Below are 20,275 nucleotides of genomic sequence, written 5' to 3'. Positions count from 1 at the left end.
GTAACTGAAAGTTGGTACCATTTGATGGTTCCTCTATGGTCTATATCAAATGAGTTTGACCAATTCCCAGAGCAAAAGTAGCCACATCACAAACCCATTACTATAATTAGCCATCTTAATGGCAGTCGCAGAAAAGAGGACAAGGATTGAATGAGCCAAGTAGAATGAACTATCCTCTCACCCACAAAGTTGGCTTTTCCAGGTCAGGAATGAAGCACATTAGTAAAGCAGCATTAAGAAATGCACACTGCTGTTTCAATCTCCTTGGCTGTCAATCCACCACCATTCAAAAGCAATAGATTCACACACAAAAATTAAAAGAATCAAAGCATTTTCATATTTTATTTCTCTTTTGTCTTTTGAATTGGCAGCCAATCCAGAGAATGCGATTTGGGTCAAAGTAAGTAGAAGGGTGGTGATAACATCAGGAAAAGGACAAATGAAAGAACAAGGACTAGAAGGGCATCCTTTCTTTAAGTACCACCAAAGCCCATGACAATGTTTCCTTCCATTGCAAAGAGGCAAATCAAAGATGGCAAATGCTGCAAAGACAGTTATAGTAGACAGAAATGCATCTTCTCCACATAGTAATTGTTGTCATTTCTTGGAAAATAAGCTACAAATATCAATGCCATTTTCCCCCTCAACTGTAAAGCTACCAGTTGTATTCACAGTGACCATTAAGGTGATATGTTTTAGCAGCTTCTCTTATTTTGGGTGGTGTTTGAATTATCTCATTTCTGTGACTCATAATGTGACTTCTTAATGTGTCCGCACATTAAGACTTTCACTGACAGACCAAAATAAGCATACTCATCACAAAAATTATGTTTACCTCCAAGTTCCTCTGTGTGGTTCTTGCAAAGGCTGACACAGTTCTAGCAGACATAAAGTTAGTGCTGTAGTAGTCACACAGAGAAAGTGACAGCACAAAATCAGATAGGAATAACAATTGTACAACAGATACATATGATTTGGCTGACTTGCTTAAAATAATAAAAAAACAACATGGCATCTGAGCAACAACATGAGGTTCCCCTCTCCCCATTTTCTTTAATAATTTAATGCAGGTTTCAGTTTATAAAAACTATTAGCTTCAGTGTGCATGCAAGTATGTGTAAGAGTGTGTAACGCTGTATGGGTGACTGATTGTGTGAGTGCAAACAAGCATATTCCTATTAACACATTATCATGAGGGTAGGCCAGCTTGTTTCCTCTCAGTGATCAGTCCAAACTCCTCAGTTCTGCATAAATAAGATCGAGAGGCTGAATAGTAATTTGGGCTTCCCCTCCTAAATGTTGTTATTTTAAACCAGAGGACATGGTTGCTTGCCTCCTTCATTTCTGTTGTGCTGATGAACACTCATGAGTAAAATGCTTAGGACTACTTTTCAAAATGATACTGGGAAGTTATTTTGTCTGGGCATATAAGGTGAAATTCAATCTTCTTCAGAGGACCAGCACAAGCCCTATGATCACTGAAATCCCACTTAGATCCTATTTTGGGAATTAGGTCTTGTGTGGGTTTTCTACACTGGATGAATTTAATCCATGATGAATATCGTGCATGAGAATATAATTAATTCTCAACCCTCGCCTCCCCACAAAATTAATGAGACAACGTTGCTCTACTGTGCTCTTTTGTCTTTGTTTTGATGTAACCTCTGTGACTATAGGCATTGTGGCAACAAATTAACAATAACAAAGAAACAATGAAAAACATCAGAATTTTTAGGAAGGACTGGCTCGTGCTGAGACTACCTGTACAACATATTCTTCTAAAATTCAGATAGAGAGGAGAGATATTACATTAATATATTTTATTATTATATTATATTTATTATAAATAAATTAAGCCATTGCACAATTTTTAGGGCCAAATTTTCAAAACTGACTAACAAGGTTGTGCTCATAAAATTTGTGCACACATCAGCTGCATATCAAAATGCACATCTGTTTAAGTAAGAGGCCATTTGGACAATAAATATCCCATTTGCAATCTACGATTTTCCATTTTGCACACACAAATGTTCTACATGATGTGCATTTCATTAAAAAAAATAAATGAACTATATATATATTTATATAAATATTACATACACAACCCTTTTGTTAAAACAATGTTAATGGAGTTGCAAAGTCAAGCACTCAGGAGTTAGGAAATGTCAGAATTAAGATTGCCTGTGCAATCTTAATTTGCTCCCACTGCGCATACGTTTTATAATAGTCTTTACTTACTTTATCAGTCGAAAGGATTTTTAAGGATTCCTTAAATCATGAAGCTCTGTGGATCATCCTCCAATGTCTAGGTTGCCCTTTGAAGTTTGTTACCATATTGAGACTGCTGCACAATGAAATGACCGCCATCGTTCTCAGTGGAAGATCTGAAACTGATGCCTTCTGCATCCGGACCAGGGTCAAACAAGATTGCATGAAGGCCTCCACTTTGTTCACCATCCACCTGACTGTCATCATCCACCTCATCCGAGATGATCTACCACCTGGCATCAGTATCCAGTATCGATTGGACAGGAAGCTCTTCATTCTTGGTCGCTTCTGGGCGAAAACGAAACTCACCACCAAGGACATCCATGATCTTCAGTTTGTGGACAACTGCTGTGTGATGGCTCATTCTGCACAGGACATGCAAGCGATGCTAGATCTCTTCAATGCTTCGTATAAGAGACTTGGCCTGTCCTTGAATGTCACCATGACAAAGGTCCTCCACCAACCTTCCCCAGGCCAGCTGAACATCCCTCGTGCCATGCACGTAAACGGGGAGGCTCTGGAGTACGTGGAGTATTTTCCCATATCTTGGCAGCTACCATCGATGAAGAAGTCCAGCACCGGGTTAACCGTGCCAGTGCCGCCTTCTTCAAGCTGCGACAATATGTCTTTGAAAACAGAGACCTTCAGAAGTCGATGAAGGTCTTGGTTTATAATGGTGTCATTCTCACCACCCTCCTCTACTGCAGCAAAACCTGGACTGTCTACCAATGCAACATTAAGACTCTTGAGAGCTTCCAACAGTGGTGCTTGTGTTGAATCCTGGGGATCAAACGGGAGGACTGCCGGATCAGCGTCGCGTCCTCCATGAAGCTGTGTCCACCAGCATTGAAGCCTTGATCTTGAGAAATCAACTCTGATGGCTGGGCCACTGCATCCAGATGTCTGAGAACTGCCTGCCTCGCCAGGGTCCCTTCTCCCAGCTCTCCATTGGCCAACGCTCAAAAGGTGGCCAAAGGAAATGGTACAAGGACACGCTCAAGGTCACCCTCAAGCACAGAGGTATCGACATCAATGACTGGGAGAAGCAAGCTGTTGATCGCTTGGCGTGGCACCACCTGGTCCATCAAGGTGTGCACCACTTTGAGGCCCAACAACTTGACACCGAGTTGGAATGGCAGTGGTGGAGGAAGGAGAAATAGACCAACCCAGGGCTGCGAATCCCACTCCCTCACGCAACAACATGCCTCCATTGCCAAAGAATGTGTGCATCCAGAATTGGGGTCCTCAGTCATCTGAAGACCCACCAAGCCTGACGGACATCATCCAAGACTGAGGGACCGACGATGACATGATCAGTATTATTTCTACAGGACCCTGCCTCATTTAGTAGACAAGCTGGATGGTGCTCACATTCTTAAACACTAATTCAGACAAGTATTATATAATAAAACACAACATTTCAAAACACAAGATAGCAGAGGCACAGTGTTACTGATGATATCAGTGCATAAAGACTTCACATAAATGGATTTAGAGGAGAAAATTGAAGAAAAAGAAGGCATGCATTTGCCAGATGGGAAATAGGAGGTATTCCATGAACAGGGAGAAAAATGAAAGATGAAAAATGGAGAACAGAAGAATATGAAGGGAAGAGTAAGGAAAGGTAGGCCCATAAGGAATGAGAGGGGGAGAAGGAGATGGCAGGAGATACATAGGTGGGTGAGAAGTTTCAAAGATTTTAAGGGCAGAAGGGACCATCGTGATCATCTTGTCTGACTTCCTGCTTACCACATGCCATAGAATTTCACTTAGTAATTCCTGCAACAAGCCCATAGCTTCTGGGTAAAGTAGACTATATCTTTTAGAAATATATCCAGTTTTGATTTAAAGATTTCACACATTTGAGAATCCACCACAGCCTTTGATAAAAATTGTTCCAAAGGTTAATTAAGCCCACTGTTAAAAATCTGTACCCTATTAAACGTTTGAATTTGTCTAGCTTCAATTTCCATATCTTGTTCTGCTGCTATTGAAGATCTTCTCCTTATGCAGCTACTTATGGGTCCTGATCAAATCATCTCTTATCCTTCTCGTTGATTAGCTGCATAGATTGAAGCTCCTTAAGTCTCTCACTGTAAGACATGTTTCAAGACTGTGAACCATTCTTGTGGCTGTTTTATGAACCCTTCTGAGGTTTTCAATAATTCTTTAAAAAATATACATTAGAACCAGATACTGTATTTGAGTAATGATTGCATTAATGACATATTCAAAGGTTAAGCCACTTCTCTATTCCTCATGTAAGATTCTTTGTGTCCTTCTAATATCATTTTGTCAAAATTTAAAGCTTGCTACATTTGTCTGTGGATTTGATTAGTTGAGAACACTGTTGAAGAGGAGCAGCATGTTGAAACCAGGGGAAACTAAATCTGTTCACCTTCTACCAGAGCAGCACAATGATACGTAGAGAAAATGGGCCCACAGATACTAATGGGATCCAAGAAGAGACAATGTCCAGTATAGGACAGATAAAAGGGATGGAAATTCATCAAACAGAGCAGGAATAATATACCTCACTAAATTCTAACTTCTCACTTAATAAACCCAGCCCCGCATGGGGTGGGAGGGGCAGGGGGAAGAGAGGTAAAGAAATAGATAGACCCGCTCAACTGTTCCTTATGGACTTGCGAAGAGCATGGTGTATTCAAAAAACAAACATCTCCTATTCTTCTTTAAAAATACAAAAATATAAAAATACAGCAGCATTATAACATCCTTGTCAGGACTGTTCTCTCCATTAGAAAACAAGAAAGAACAGAAACACTTTTATTTATCCTCTTCAGGCTTCTGAACTTAGCAAAGTGGAAAGCGTTATACCAATGATACAAAGTGCAGAAGGTAATTTTGTATCCTGTGACTAAGATAGAAACTGAATGAACAAGGTCTAGCCCCCTGAGTTATTTTTAGACTCTTATAATATAGTTCATGTTTACTGAAAACAGATGTGATTGAATATTATAGAACAATAACTTTATACAGAAAACTGTCAGACACACTTTATCTTAAATTCCTTGAAAGAAAGGCATCAGCTTTCTTATATTAGCTGCCTGCAGCTATTACTCTGCCTTTCCAGCCTGACAAAATACCAAAGAAATATTTAGATTTAAAGTTTTGCTACAGACATGGCTTGCATTGTCCAAGAGAAAACCAGCATGACACATAACCAGGAATCTGATTTAACACAAGCAAAAATCTTGATTTAGGGATGGCCTACACTTAAAAGTTAGGTTGACACAGGTATGGAACTCAGGGGTGTGAAAAAATGTTCAAACCACCAAGCCGCATAGGTATACTGCCCTAAGCCCTGCCCAATATCGATTGATGGAAGCATTCTTTTGTCAACCTAGCTACTGCTGCTCGGGGAGGCGGATTACCTACAGTGATGGAAAACTGTTTCCATCATTACAGGAAGAGTCTATGCTACAGCGCTATATGCAGCTGTAGCATATACAGTGTTGATATGGCCTTACAGCGTTCCTCCCAGTCTTTCAGAAATTGCTTGTGCTATTTTTTTTTCTCCCATAAGGCTCGTAAATCTGTCTCTTTTTTTTGGTTCTTTACATATTTAGACCTGGAAACAGCAGGAAAAAAGACAAGAAACATAAGAACATAATAAAGTCTTTTTAAACAGGCGGCAACTTTATTAAATCAATACTACTGGCTAAAACATCTAGCAAGAATTGGTCTAGAGTAGATCTGCCTTCCTTAAGGAACAGAACATCTGGAAGGGTTAGAGACTTTTCTTAGCCCCAAACAACCAATTGAAGTTCAAGCACCATCACTGAAACTCACCATCACCCTTCCTGCATACACAAGATGAGGGCAAAGTGGGCTCCTTGATGTACCAGACATTCAGGCCCATCTCCTTCCTGCCCAGCATCTCTAAGAGATGTCCCATCCTCAGCCCATTCCTGTTCCCCATCTTGGGTTTATCCAGGTACTGCACACTTCCTTAACCAAGAACTCACACAGGAACATACACAGGGGTGAGAAGTATATTATTATTATTAACACAGACCACTGTCCCTCCAGGATGTTATGAGGAAAGTGAAAATGTCACACCACTATCACCAATTTGGCAATTAGGAGAAAATCTCTTCCCTGCGCCAAAAAAAGCAACTGATTTAATGCCCACAGCATGTCCAGAAATCCAGTCCTAGCCTAACCCCAGGGGAGGGAGGGTGAGACTAAGAGCCGATCTGTCAAGGGAAAGGTTTATAAGCTCTCCTATACGTGTGCAGGACACAGAGTCAATCAACTCCCATGACACAGCCAGTCATCTCTGAGGCTGGCGGAGTGACCTGCCTACATCACTCAGAGACACTTCCTCAGGTGGCCCATGAGGATGAAGGGCATTCCACAGGTGGAGAGGGGGGAATCTCTGCATGGGCCCTGCCAACCCAGCAAAAACCCACCACTGAGGAGGTTGCAGGAGGCATTCTCAAAGCTTGCAGGTAAGTGAACATTCTGATTAATAGCATGTAAAGGTATCATACCAGATAAAATGAGTCAGACTTCTGTAATGTGAGACTAGAACAAACTTTATGCTGCTAATGCATGAGTGGATATATATACTTTCCTTGTGCAAGGAAAGCTACCAGTTTCACAAGATACAGCATTTAGGAAATAAACTTTGATGCCAAAACTCACTGCAGTTCATGAGGTTTATAGCTGCATCAGCATCCTTTTAGCTTATCTACCAGTTCTCTTCTGATGAAAGATGGAATTGATGTAAATTAAATCTATGAGAACTGCATCTCCTTCACACAAGAGCATTTTTTGAGACACCCTTCCTTTCTGGACCCTCCAACAATTTCCGGTTCCCCTTCCTTCTTTTATTCCAGTTCACACTCCAAACCCTAATAATGTGTGGGCCCCTCCCAATCCACAATCTTCAATCCTCCAGTAGACATCTCCACCAAAAACACATCCAAGCATCTGAAGATCCTGAGAGAGGACCAACGGTTTTGAAATCATCTGTTGTAGCCACCATAAATTCATATTCCACATATCTTGAAGCTGGACACTTCAGGATGCACTGTGGAAACCATAGGCTGCAAGATTTGAATCTAATAGCATTCAGGCCCCTGCAACACGGTTGCCGTGAGGTCTTCAATAAAGATGTCTCTGGTAGATAAAGTCTATGAGATGGTCACAGGGAAGTTTGGGAAGGGGGTTATTTGATGATCATTGTGGGTAAGGAAAAGCATTGTCATGTTGGCAGTCTGGGGGAGAAAGGCAAACAATGGAGGAAGGGCTGTGTGGGGAGTGGACTGAGGGATGTGTGGACTAGTGGTTAAAGCATGGAATCAGCAGTTCTGGTTCTATTCCCAGCTCTACTACTGACATGCTATGTGCTTTGAATAAGTCACATAAGGTTTGCGCATCTGTAAATATTTTCCTACCATTCCTCACAGGAGTAAAACACACTGAGAGTCTTAGATGAAATGCTAACCAAAACCGTGAACTCTTTGCAGGATGGACTGTCTTTTTTTTAATCACTTATTTGCACAGAATCTAGCACAATGAAGCCCTGATCTTTGACTGCAGTCCCTACACGCTAATACAAATAAATAAATAACATACAGTATAGTATTATCCAACCCATGTAAAGATTCAGGTGTGCGTAGGCACATGTGCTTCCATTGTCTGTCTGTTGTGTCAAGTTATTGTCTCTTTTCTTAGACTGTAAGCTCTTTGGGGAAGAGGACTATCTCTTTGTTATGTGTTTGTGAAAAGCCTAGCACAATGGTTCCCTGGTCCATATGAGGGATCATAGGTGCCACCATAAATAATAATTAAATACATAATATTAATAATAATATTAATATTAATATCAATAATAATAATAATAATAGTTTTTCTTTTCTGAATTGATTCACCCATCTCAGCCAGGGGAATCTGTCTGTGGAACAAATTTGCACAGGAAATTAGACAAATCCGGAGCCTGTCAACCTTTAGAAAACAATACAAACCTTCTTCTTTGAGAAAGCTCTTCCATCATGACTAGAATAACATTTGCAACAATCACTCCCCTCTCCCCTCTAACTCCAAAACCTTACCTCAGGCAGAGCTTTCTGTAATGTGAAAATGGAGAAGAGCCAGAGACTTCCTGAACTCCACTATGGGCTTTGCTATTGCCAATCTAATTAATGAAGAATGTGCTCAGATACTATGGTGACGGGCAGTAGTGCAAAACCCCGCAATAGACTATTATAACTACTAGTTGTTGATGTTATAACCTCTGCAACTCTTATGTTAAGTTCTAGAGCATATATAAGTGAGTCCATGGATAATTTGTGTATAGGAAAAAAAGTTAAAGTAATCAAATACATTATGTAGCATGAATAATTTGCCCAACTCTTGCAAATATCTATTAGCACTTAGTAAGTTAGTGGTGTTATTATTTCATATCACCAATAAGCATCAGCAAGGAATCCTGAATACCCTTCTCGATACTACAAATAAATTCATAACTGTAAAATAGACCAGTTACCCCTGCAGTAAATTGTTTACCTTAATGTCTAGTATCATAAAATATAACACATAATATAACAAATTGCCAAGTCAGTTTACCTTAAAAAATTGTCAAGAGTTCCCAGAGAATTGGATGGGTGCTCATTGTATAGTTTGTATGAGTCTAAATCAATAAATGTACAGCATGTTATCTAAGTCCATGTCCCAGCGCCAGACTGGATTGTTCCCTATACTACAGTACATTTTCTTGTGCATTTTTCCAATCTGGCCTTAAATGGCTAACCTTTTATGAGACAGGAAAGGCCAAATAGTAGTTATAGTACTGAAGCCACTGCATCTACTCTTTTGAGTTTCCTGGCAGCTTTGAGACAGTAGCAAGTATCTTAATTAAGTATCTTTTTAATACATCGTGGAGTTGAAGAGTTCATCCAGCCACTACGATTGCGCAAGCACCTAAGCAGGGTTTACACTTAATATTGAAAGGCGAAACTGAGCTTCATTAATATGGAAGAAATAAAAAAATGGTCATTTATCTTCGAGATGTAGAAAGCCATATTAATATTTGTTACAATACAGAATATTTTATAAAACAGGTGTGTTAACCCTACAAAAGACTTTACTGAGAATTTACATCTAAACTTTAAATAAAACATATTTGGCTTTTGGTACAATACATCAATTATTTTTGTAATTTAATTATTTTATATAGAGAAGGCAGAAAATGCTACTGCATTCAATAAGTTAAACACTTGATATTTTTATACTTTAAAATGCAACATTTTAGAAGTCTAGATATGTTTATTAATTAGTGATTATTAACACCCAGTAAACAACATTATGTCTTGTAAAAACACAATCTTTCTTCACAGCATGGAGCTGAAATCTATTATTCACTGATTCCATATGCTGAAATACACTCAAATGATCACAAATGACCTTAAGCATTAGATAAATGTAAATGAGGACAGGGTGGAAAATGTGCTTTTGATTGATATCTAAAAGACCAGGTTTGAAATTTTGACAAGGGATGATGTCCTATACAAAATAAATGGCAATCTGAAACATCCAGAATGTATTATCGACTGGACAGACATACCAGATGAAGGAGCCCATCCCAAGAGTGTTCATAGGAGGTGTTTAGCATCTTCAAGGTTTGGAACCTAAAACATTATCACTGGGGTATGTATGCGCTAGCTCAGTTTGGCAAGCAACTGTATTAATGCACAGATATTGCAAAGTCATGTGTATTTATATCGTAATGAATGTAAATAATTTCTAGCTACCAACTGCATGTGCCTACCCTAAGGGCATGTCTGCACAGGAAAGGTATACCAATATACACTAAGATGCGAATTTGAACCGCTATAGTTATTATACTAGTACAACTCCCTGTGTGGACACACTTATTTCAGAATAATAGTGCCTTTTTCCTTTTTAGCTTATGTCACTCTGGCTTGGTCTATACTACAAAGTTAGGTTGATGTAAGTTATCTTGCATTGATCTCTTTGGGGATGTGTATACACTCAAATTTGTCTCTGGCCAACAAAAGCCTCCCCATTACAACAAAGCAGTAACATCACCTCCCCAAATGGTAGATTGAGCCACAATCAATCTACAGTGCAAGTGTAAACACTGAGTCACCTATATTGATCCTAACAGCCCTTCAGCAATGGTCCCACAATGCCCGACAGTGATCACTTTGATCACAGTTGTGAACTCTGCTGCTCGGGGGTCATGGAGACTAGAAGCCACCCTATGCCCTTTAAAACCCAGTGTGTTTTTTAAATATCTTATCCTGATTGCCTACCTTGGTATGCCCTCCCTTGTTGTGTGCATGCTGGCTCCATGCACTAGATGCACTCCTGCCTGGAGTAGACAGGAGGTATTGGATCTCCTGGGCTTGTGGAGAGAAGAGGCTGTGTATGTACAGCTATATACCTGCTGTAGAATGGGGACATCTATGAAAGAGTGCACAGGGAATGCAGGCAATTGGGTAGGTCGGGGTTAAGCAATAGTGCCACGTGAATTCAAAGGCACTGCAGCAGGCTTACCATAAAGACAGGGAGGACAAGAATCGATCTGTTGCCAAGTCAGACCTGCCGCTTTTACAGTGTTGCATGCTACACTTGGCAGACACCCAAACAACACCACACAGACCACTATGAATACCTCCAAGGAGCCCCTTGCTGTGAACAACAAGGAGGAAGAAGAGGAGAAAGAGGAGGATGAGGAGAGGAACACACGGCAGGGGTTCCAGCTATGCCACAAGACAGGTCCTGTTCGAGACGCCACCAGTATAGCCAGTCCCCCCCAGCCGAGCCCAATAAAGGGGAAGAAACCTTGGGCAAGTGTGTGCATGAATTTTTCTTTACAATGTTTAAATGTAAAGATGGCATCAAGCCCAACCTCAAGTTAGCAGTACACAGGTATTGATTTTTCATTGTTTTACTCATACAAGACAAGTAGTGGTACAACAAACAGAGGTAAAGTTGTTATATGCTTTCCTTTCCCCTGTAGGGTTGGGCAGAGTAGGTATAGCCATGCAGAGGGGTTTGTTTATGTACATAGGGATGTCTGTTGTATCCTCCCAAAGGATCTCGATGAAACTCTCATGGAGGTACTCGGCAATCCTCTCCCAAAGGTTTCTAGGGATGGCAGCCTTATTTCTCCCTAGATGGTCGAATATTTTCTCGCAGAGTGACTTTGGCAGGCACCATTGTAGTAAACAGGCTAGTAGCATAAGGGACTGGGTGTCTTTAGTCTGCTAGCAGCAGCTGGGCTCTCTGTACCTTAGTTACCCTCAGGAGTGAGATATCAGCCAATACTCAGTGCCACTGCCTTGTACTTGTACACATATACGGTTTGTTGGGGTATAGTCAACAACAGCTTTTGTAAAGGGAAATCACGCCTCCCCAGTCTATTAGATTTCTCTGAAGAAGTCAAGAAACAAACAGACAAGGGTGATCCAGTGGATGTAGTGTACTTAGTGTACAGAAAGCCTTTGACAAGATCCCTCACCAAAGGCTCTGAAGCAAACTAAGCAGTCATGGCATAAGAAGGAAGGTCCTCTCATGACTAAAAGACAGGAATCAAAGGTTAGGAATAAATGGTCAGTTTTCAGAATGGAGACAGGTAAACAGTGGTGCCCCCTCCCCCTAGAGATCTGTACTGGGATCAGTGCTATTCAACATATTCATAAATGATTTGGTAAAAGAGATAAAAAGTGAGGTGGCAAAGTTTGCAAGAGTTACAAAGGGATCTCCCAAAAGTGGGTGACTGGGCAACAAAATGGCAGATTAAATTCAATATTGATAATTGCAAATGAATGTACATTGGAAAACACAATCCTAATTATACATACAAAGTTATTGGTCTTAAATTAGCTGTTACCACTCAAGAAGGAGATAGTGGAGCCATGTGGATAGTTCTCTGAAAACATCAGCTAAATGTGCGGCATCAGTCAGAAAAACTAACAGAATATCAGGAACCATTAGGAATGGGATAGATAATAAGACGGTAAATATCATAACACCACTATATAAATCCATGGTATGCCCACACTTTGAATAATGTGTGCAGTTCTGGTCATCCCATCTCAAAAGAGATATATTAGAACCGGAAAAGGTACAGAGAAGGGCAACAAAAATTATGAAGAGTGTGGAACAGCTTCCATATGAGGAGTAATTAAAAAGCCTGAGACTGCTCAGCTTGGAAAAGAGATGACTAATGATATGATAGAGGGGGATATGATAGAGGTCTATAAAATCATGAATGGGGAGGAGAAAGTGAATGAGGAAGTGTAATTTACCCCTTCACGTAACATAATGAAATTATGAGGAAGCAGGTTTAAAACAAACAAAAGGAAGTACTTCACAGAACGTACAGTCAACCTGTGAAACTTCTTGCCAGGGGATGTTGTGAAGGGCAAAAGAAAAATTGGGTTAAAAAAAATTTGGATTGGTTCATGTAGGTTAGGTCCATCAATGGCTATGAGCCAAGATGGCCAGGGATGCAACCACATTCTCTGGGTGTCTGAAAGCCTCTGATTGCTGGCTGCTGGGACTGGACAATGGGTGATGGATAATTGCCCTATTGTGTTCATTCTCTTTGAAGCATCTGGCATTGGCACTGTTGGAAGACAGGATACTGGGCTAGCTGGACCATTGGTCTGAACCAGTATGGCTGTTCTTATGTTCTTTACCCATTGAAATAAGGGTCGAAATTTCATTGTTTCATGCAATTGAAAAATTCCCTACTCATTTTCCCCCATCTCCTTTGGTAGGCAATATTCACCATGGCTGGGGTTGGAGAATGGTGCTGTGCAGAGGTGCTCCAAAGCAGAAGTATTAATAAGCTTGTTGATTTAAAATGTTTATGGGAAAAATGTAAATCCAATGATACATTTGTGTGCTTTATTTGCATCTGCTGGACTGTTTGGATGAGGGACAATATGTTCAGTGAGATCCTGCAAAATCAGTGCTGCATCAGACCGTGAACGGAGGACCTGGAGGGTGAATATGGCAGACAGCATGGAGAAAGAAAGAGCCAACAGGAGAAAGGCTCAGGAATCAGACGCACCAGGACATTATGGGGCTTCTCAGGCAGTAAACGGATGCTGCAGACACTTGTTGATCTTCAGGTCCAACTATCAGTGTCTCGCCTCCCTTTACAGTCAATGAAGAACTCCAAATTAGCAGCTCCCTACATCCCCCTAACATTCCACGTAGCATCGTAGGCTGCATCCTTACCTTGACCATTCCATGCCGAGGACAGTAAAGAGAACCAAGCTTCGCATACACTGACCTGTGAGAGCTAGAGTTGCTGTATGTGCAACCAAAATGGACTGAAATGGACAGGAAGGTTTTATATCTTTCTAATTGGAAAGTTCTTTCCCATTAATTTATTTTAGCAATTTGGATTGTATTTGTTTTGAAATTGTACATTAGTTTGGCAATGTTTTTAGTATGCTAGAAATTCCTACTTTTTTAAAGTAAATTCATCTTTATTACTTCACAACGTACTGCAGAATGCCAAGAGCTACTGAAAGCACCCTCTACTTTTAGCTGTCCAGGACCACAGAACTCATAGTTCCGTGAAAAACACAGATGTATGGCAAGTACCATATAATTCAAGGTTTTATTAAAAGACAGTATGCTATTCATAACTGTACATCAACCACTACACAATTCCTACCAGCCCTCAAAATGTCAGCGCCAGGTAGAGCAATGGTTTTCAACTAGGGGGTCCACAAGCAGGTTTCAGGAGGTCTGTCAAAATAAACCAAAGAGCAAGGCTAATGTTAGACTCACTGCGGCCCAAGGCAGAAAGCCAAAGCCTGAACCCCACCATGTGGGGCTGAAGCCAAATTGTAAGCTACTTAGTTCTGTTGGGCCCCCTGTAGCGTGGCACCCCGGGCAATTGCCCTGCTTGCTACTCCCTAACCTGGCCCTGGCTTTTAATCTACTGGACATGAGAAAAACAGTTGCTGTGGCACAGGGGCCATGGAAGTTTATAGCCTGTTGGGGGGGCCTTGGAAAGAGAAAGTTTGGGAACCCCAGACGTAGAGCACAGTCACCACACCACATTAATGTGTCTGACATTTAAAGTGTTCTTTCAAGGCCTACATCAGTGCATAGCCCTCCATTGAGCTCTTTTAAAGGCCCTTGTGTGTGGCTGTTCAAACTCAGCAGACAGCTGCTACCCTCATGGCAAGTTTTTCCCCTATGCCTCACAGATATTATGCAGGACATAACAGACAGCTATCACCATTGGGTCTTTTCTCACTGAGATCCAATCTTGTGAGTAAACACCGCCAGTGTCCCTTCAATCTACCCAAAACACATTCAACTGTCATTCTGCATCTGCTGAGCAGGTAACTGAATCTTTCCTCAGTGTTGTTGAGATGGTCAGTGTACACCTTCATGAACTATGCATGGTCTGGGTCCACCATAATCATTATTCAGATTTCAATGTTACCAATGATAATTTGTTGGTCGGGAAAAATGTCCTGTCTTGCAGTTTTCTGAACAGTCCTGTGTCTTAAAGATGCAAGTGCCATGCACCTTCCCTGACCAGCCAATACTGATGTCAGTGAAGCATCCCTGGTGAGCCTCCAACGCTAGCATAACCATAGAAAAGTTGCCCATTCTATCGATATATTCTGTGGCAAGGTGGGCTGATGCCACAATAGAGATGTGTGTGCTGTGTATCAGCTCACTGCACATCAGGATCCCCATTACTTCAAATCCATCCATTACATCCTGCACAATGCCGAGAGTCACAGTCCTGTGTAGCAGGAGATGACTAATGACCTACACACTTGCATGACAATGGCCACCACTGTGGATTTTCCAACCCCGATTTCCCACTGATCAGTTGCAAACTTCCACAGTGCGATCATCATTCGCCTCTCAACTGTCAATGCACCTCTCATTCTGGTATCCATGTGCTGGAAGGCTGGAGCAAGCTCAGCGTACAGATCCAGGAATGTGGCCTTGTGCATCCAAAAAGTTCTGCAGCGCCTGCTCATCATCCCAAACCTTCATTACAATGCAACCCCAGCAGTCAGGGCTCATTTCTCAGACCCAGAAGCATCACTCCATTGTCTGCCTCTGTTCCATGAATACCACCACCAACCCTGAATTGGATTTCGTTATGTCCCTCAGCAATCTGTCCACAAAGAAACTCCAATGTCTCCCATTGTTGCAGTTCTTCCTGAGACTCTGCAACTACTAGAGGATCATTTGTCCCATGTTTACAATGTTCATGACAATAATGCAGAACAGTGCAGGTTCCAAGCTGCTGTTAGAGTTGGTGGACAGTATCATCTCTGACAGTGCCATGTGGATTTGTAGGATTTAAAAAAAGGCATTAAAATTATTAGATACAAAAGGTACTATGGGATGGAGGAAGTTGCAAGAGGGGAACATGACCCTTGCTCTCAGTAATCTCTGTGTTACTCTTTTCTGCCCCACAATGCATTGTGAAAATTTCCCAAAAGGCAGAGCACTGGACAGTGGCAAGTGGCACTCTGGGATACCTACACCTGATGAGTGGTGCACCACACTGTGCATCAACACAAGCAGTCCTGGTGAGAATGCACAGTACCAACACAAGCAGCCAAATATGCATGCACAGACTAACTACTATCCCAATGTAACTGGCATAGAACAAAATTTATAGTGTAGACATGGCCTTTGGAAGGGGTTTAAACTAAACCGAAAAAGCCACACATACCATAATAAGAGATTCTACACTGGGAGTTACACCAGTGGTTTAATTGTAATGGTATAATTATACTGAAATAAGTGGTAAAACTTTAACATGTTCCCAAGCCCTAAGTTTGGAATATGTCGATAAATAGTAGTAGTAGTTAAAGGGCAACAGTGTTCAAATTCTCCAATGCTTCCAAACCCAACAATTTCTAGCCATGTTTTCAATAAGAATAGCCAGGATAAAATCATTGAGGTCAGTTGCAAAACTCCCATTGACTTCAATGGAACCAGGATTTCACCCCTAGTTCTTTAGTAGTGCCAAACATTATCTAGCAATTTTGTAGTGATATATATATATATATATATATATATATCTATATATATATATATAAAAATGTTGTAAGTATTTTAGCTAATCCTCAAAATACTTCTGTCAGGTAGGTAAATACTATTCATATTTGACAGAGTAAGAGAAAGTGAGGCAGAGAGGTTAAGCCTTCCAGCAGAAGAATTGGCACAGCCAAGATCAGAATAAAATTCCTGGGGTAACATTTTCAATAACATCAAAGTCACTTAGGAGTCTAAGTCTCACTAACTTTCAGTAGCAGCTAGGCTCCTAATTGACCAAGGCTCTTTTGAAAATGAGGCATAGGATCTTAAGTGATTTAGGTGCCCCACACTCAATACAATTGGCCATGATGCCTCACAAGCCGCCTGTTTTCAACCAAGTAGTGACCAGCTTTCTGTTGAAGAAAGACATACTATATATTTTTAAAAAATTTAAAGGAAGAAAAATAATATGTCACATGTGGATAAGATTGGCAAAAAACAATTACTTTCAGATAAATATATTTTATGTACTACTATCCAAACTTGAATTCAGATCCCAGAGTTCTCAGCATACTTGGAAAAACAAACACACACATATATGCAGTCATCACAAACTGTACTGTATTATCTATGTATAATTACTCTTTGCTAAGACTGATCACAGGTCAGGAACACATGTAAATTTGGGAACCACCATCCAGATGTTATGATTTTTTATTTATTTTACACCAAGAAGCATAATTTCTTAAATTAAGGGACACAATATAGTCCTGAATAGTGGTTGGTATTGAAATTCAGGACTAGATGCTTTCTTTAGTTTCATAAATTCCCTTTCCATGAAGAATCACAAATTACTAGCCTGAATAATTGATACTGTACAGTTATCTTCCTTGCCAATAGAGATATTATAACTCACATTTCTGCATACACTTCACAGTATAATTTCATACAAACAATTCATCAGCAGTTTTTAAAATATCTTACCAGCTTGATACAGTCTGAGCCTTAAATACTCCTGCATTTTGGTTTCTTGTGATGATGTCACTTACATCTGTAACACACTTGTTAAGAAAATCCATAACATTAGCATAAAATAATGATTTAATCAAAAGTACTCCATTCCACCCTAATTGTTGATGTCTCTATAGCTTCTTGTACTTATTAGGTCTTCCATAATCTGTGTTCCTAATAAGTCTTTTTAGAAGTAATGAATTTATAGTACTACTGCAGAAGTACTCTGATACTTCTAGCCAGTAGCTCACCAATTTAATCCACGTCCATCATCCATCCTTTTTGTGGGTTGTTTTAAACCAAGGTATTTCAGTCCTTCTGTATTTTTAAAGCTAACTACTAGTGTAAAACCAAAAAAAAAGGAAGCAGCAGCAGCACAATCACAGTGCCTCTTGGGATACGTATTATGGACACAGACCAGTCAGCACAGTCACATGGTGTGCTGTTTATTTTGCATGGCTTTTTTTACCTTGTTCACTTTGAGATGTGCAAGTTGCTCCCTGGGCAGACACCTCAGAAGCCCAAAGTTTTGAATTCCTTCCCTCACACAATACACGTGATTGTATGAAATGTAGCATCCAGCAGGAGCACAGTGACGTGTAGTCAGTGGAGTTTCTGGTTTGTTCTGAGCAATACATGGCACTCCTTCCACACAAGGGCTAAAAAAAAATGTTGTTTTTGCTTCATTCTCAGCCTCTTCCAGTCCGGAAACTCAGGACACAGATTTTGATTCCCCTTTCTGTAGTCAGTCCACCCGCTAAGCAAAACGAGGAGTGGCACCACTGAGTTTCAGAAGGAAATGCACCCAGTTCTCTTTGTTTGAGGGAGAATCTCCACAACTGTGGATGGTATATGCGGCTAGTGCTAAAGAGTTTTCTTGGAATGAATGGGGGTGGCAAGGTACTGAGATAGTCTAGGAGAACAAACAAAAATATATCTGAACTTGAATGTATCTGCGTGATTCATTCACAAATACGACACAAATATCAATATTAGGATCTGTCCCTCTTCCTAATAAAGACTGGTATCCAGCTCAAAAAGCATCAGTCTCCTCTAAAATAACTTCTCACTCTTACCATAACCACTAAAATCACCACAGCAAAGCAAGACCAGTGCAAGGTGTTCAGATGCCATAGTAATGGGAGAAATGTCTAATCACCCAGGCGGTTTATATGAATGAACCAAAACAACAGTGGCTTTTTTTGTTACATGTCACCATACTCAGGGTGACCCTAAATCTCTGACTGCCAGGAAGGGAAGGGAAGGGAAGCCAGGGTGGATCACTCCAGCTGCCCTGGTCTGTACACTCCTCCTGACGTTCTGATACTGGCCACTGTTCAGAGAAAGGATACTGGGCTAGATGGACTATTGGTCTGATCCAGTATGGCTGTTCTTATGTCACAGAAGAAAGTGGAGAAGATCAATCAGCGGTACTAAAGAAAGATGTTATTCAAGTTCACAAATGTGGTTGAATTTTTCAATGTGAACTTTCTTGCATGCAAATTAAATAATGCTATGTTTTGATAATTAAAAAGTGACTAATGTGTCCCCTTATTTCACTTAACTGAAATTACATAATTAACCTACCTAAGAGTACTGACTATTTCAGGAATAGGTATTTTAGGAAAAAACCTTAAAGTGAACAAAGTGGCAGAAAAGACAATTGACTTTTATTTTGTGTAACAGAAAATTAAAAAAGAGTTAACTGAAGACTTTTAAATTAACCTCCCCACACTCTGGACATCCCTTTTGAAGTGTTTCCATGGCATTCAATGGAATCCCATGAGGTACGGTTTGTACCTGTAGAGCAAAAGAAGGGCATGACTAATCTTATAAGCAAAACGTGTTATTTTGTTAGTAGAGGTAACCCAGCTGATAAATTAGCCTCAGTGCAGTTAAATTATTTAATTTAAAAAAAAAACTATTAATCATTTTAGTAAACAATTTAACATTATGAATTTTAAATACTTATACAAACCCATATCTTAAGGCACTCAGGCTGAACCTGGCTTTTATAACCTAAATTTCCCATGATTGTTGAGAGATCCAAATGCTATTTTAATGGCCATTACAGTGTCCTGTGTCAGCACTTTGTATTACTGATACTTTCAGGCACTGAGGCTTGTCACACAATTCTAGACAGAGTAGTTCAAGTCATCAGTGCACAGCGTGAAAAGGACCTAAACTGGAAGGTACATAACATTAATGAATCAGCTAGCTATTTTTCTTAGCAATGGGCGTGATCAGTGGATCTGGAAATTCTGAGTTGATTCTGAACTTCCCCAGTATTTTAGGGGATTCAGATTTGGTGTTCTGGTTTGGATCCATCATAGACATATGACACAAGCTGCAAAATACAGAAGCAGATCAATATTGTCCCAAAGTTTAAAGGGGCTTAGATCTGCTGACACATTTCAGGTCCATCTTTAACTCTCCTTTGAAATACCTAATCTTTTCCCTTTTTTATATTATCTTTATTTATACAATTTAAAAGGAAGTTAAATTAGACAAACACACTCAGACTAAATTAAGAGCAAAGTTCTGACTGAAGCTGACAAAAGCAAGGAAATCTGTCCTTACATCACCAAATTGTTCCCAGATTCTGTATCTAACTATATGTTATGATCTATTACACAGTTTACAGCTACCTATGATAAGCACAACGGATGAGGACTTTTAAATGAGTTTGTTGCATATGTCAGAACATCACATAGGATTTTAAAAGCTCTCAGCACCTCATGTCATAAGATCATTGATCACTTCAAAATATAAATGTTTTACATAAAAGTGGATAATACTTCAAACGTATGTGTATGGGGAAGAGTGATTTGAAATTAACAGATTTCATTTTACCTTCATTGAACTTTCATTTCATTTTAAGGAAGTTAGTCATGTAATAATCTAATAACATATGACTATACTATCCTAATATAGGCATTCACAATATACTGAG

At 40.1% G+C, this 20,275-nt stretch overlaps 1 protein-coding gene across 1 annotated transcript in view; it reads right to left on the bottom strand.

The window, feature by feature from the left end:
• Positions 1–20,275, bottom strand: part of CAMKMT (calmodulin-lysine N-methyltransferase) — a 335,286-nt gene that overhangs the window by 28,491 nt on the left and 286,520 nt on the right. Inside the window, exon 7 of the mRNA XM_067565423.1 lies at positions 17,296–17,362. Within this exon, the coding sequence (XP_067421524.1) occupies positions 17,296–17,362 (67 nt within the window). The remainder of the gene's footprint in view (positions 1–17,295; positions 17,363–20,275) is intronic.

The sequence above is a fragment of the Emydura macquarii genome, unplaced genomic scaffold (genome assembly GCF_026122565.2).
Source record: "Emydura macquarii macquarii isolate MOO-44397 ecotype Brisbane River unplaced genomic scaffold, CSIRO-AGI_Emac_v2 contig_2676, whole genome shotgun sequence".
Classification (NCBI taxonomy): domain Eukaryota; kingdom Metazoa; phylum Chordata; order Testudines; family Chelidae; genus Emydura; species Emydura macquarii.
The sequence above is the reverse complement of the archived record's forward strand: the minus strand, read 5'-3'. Positions and strand labels throughout refer to the sequence as shown.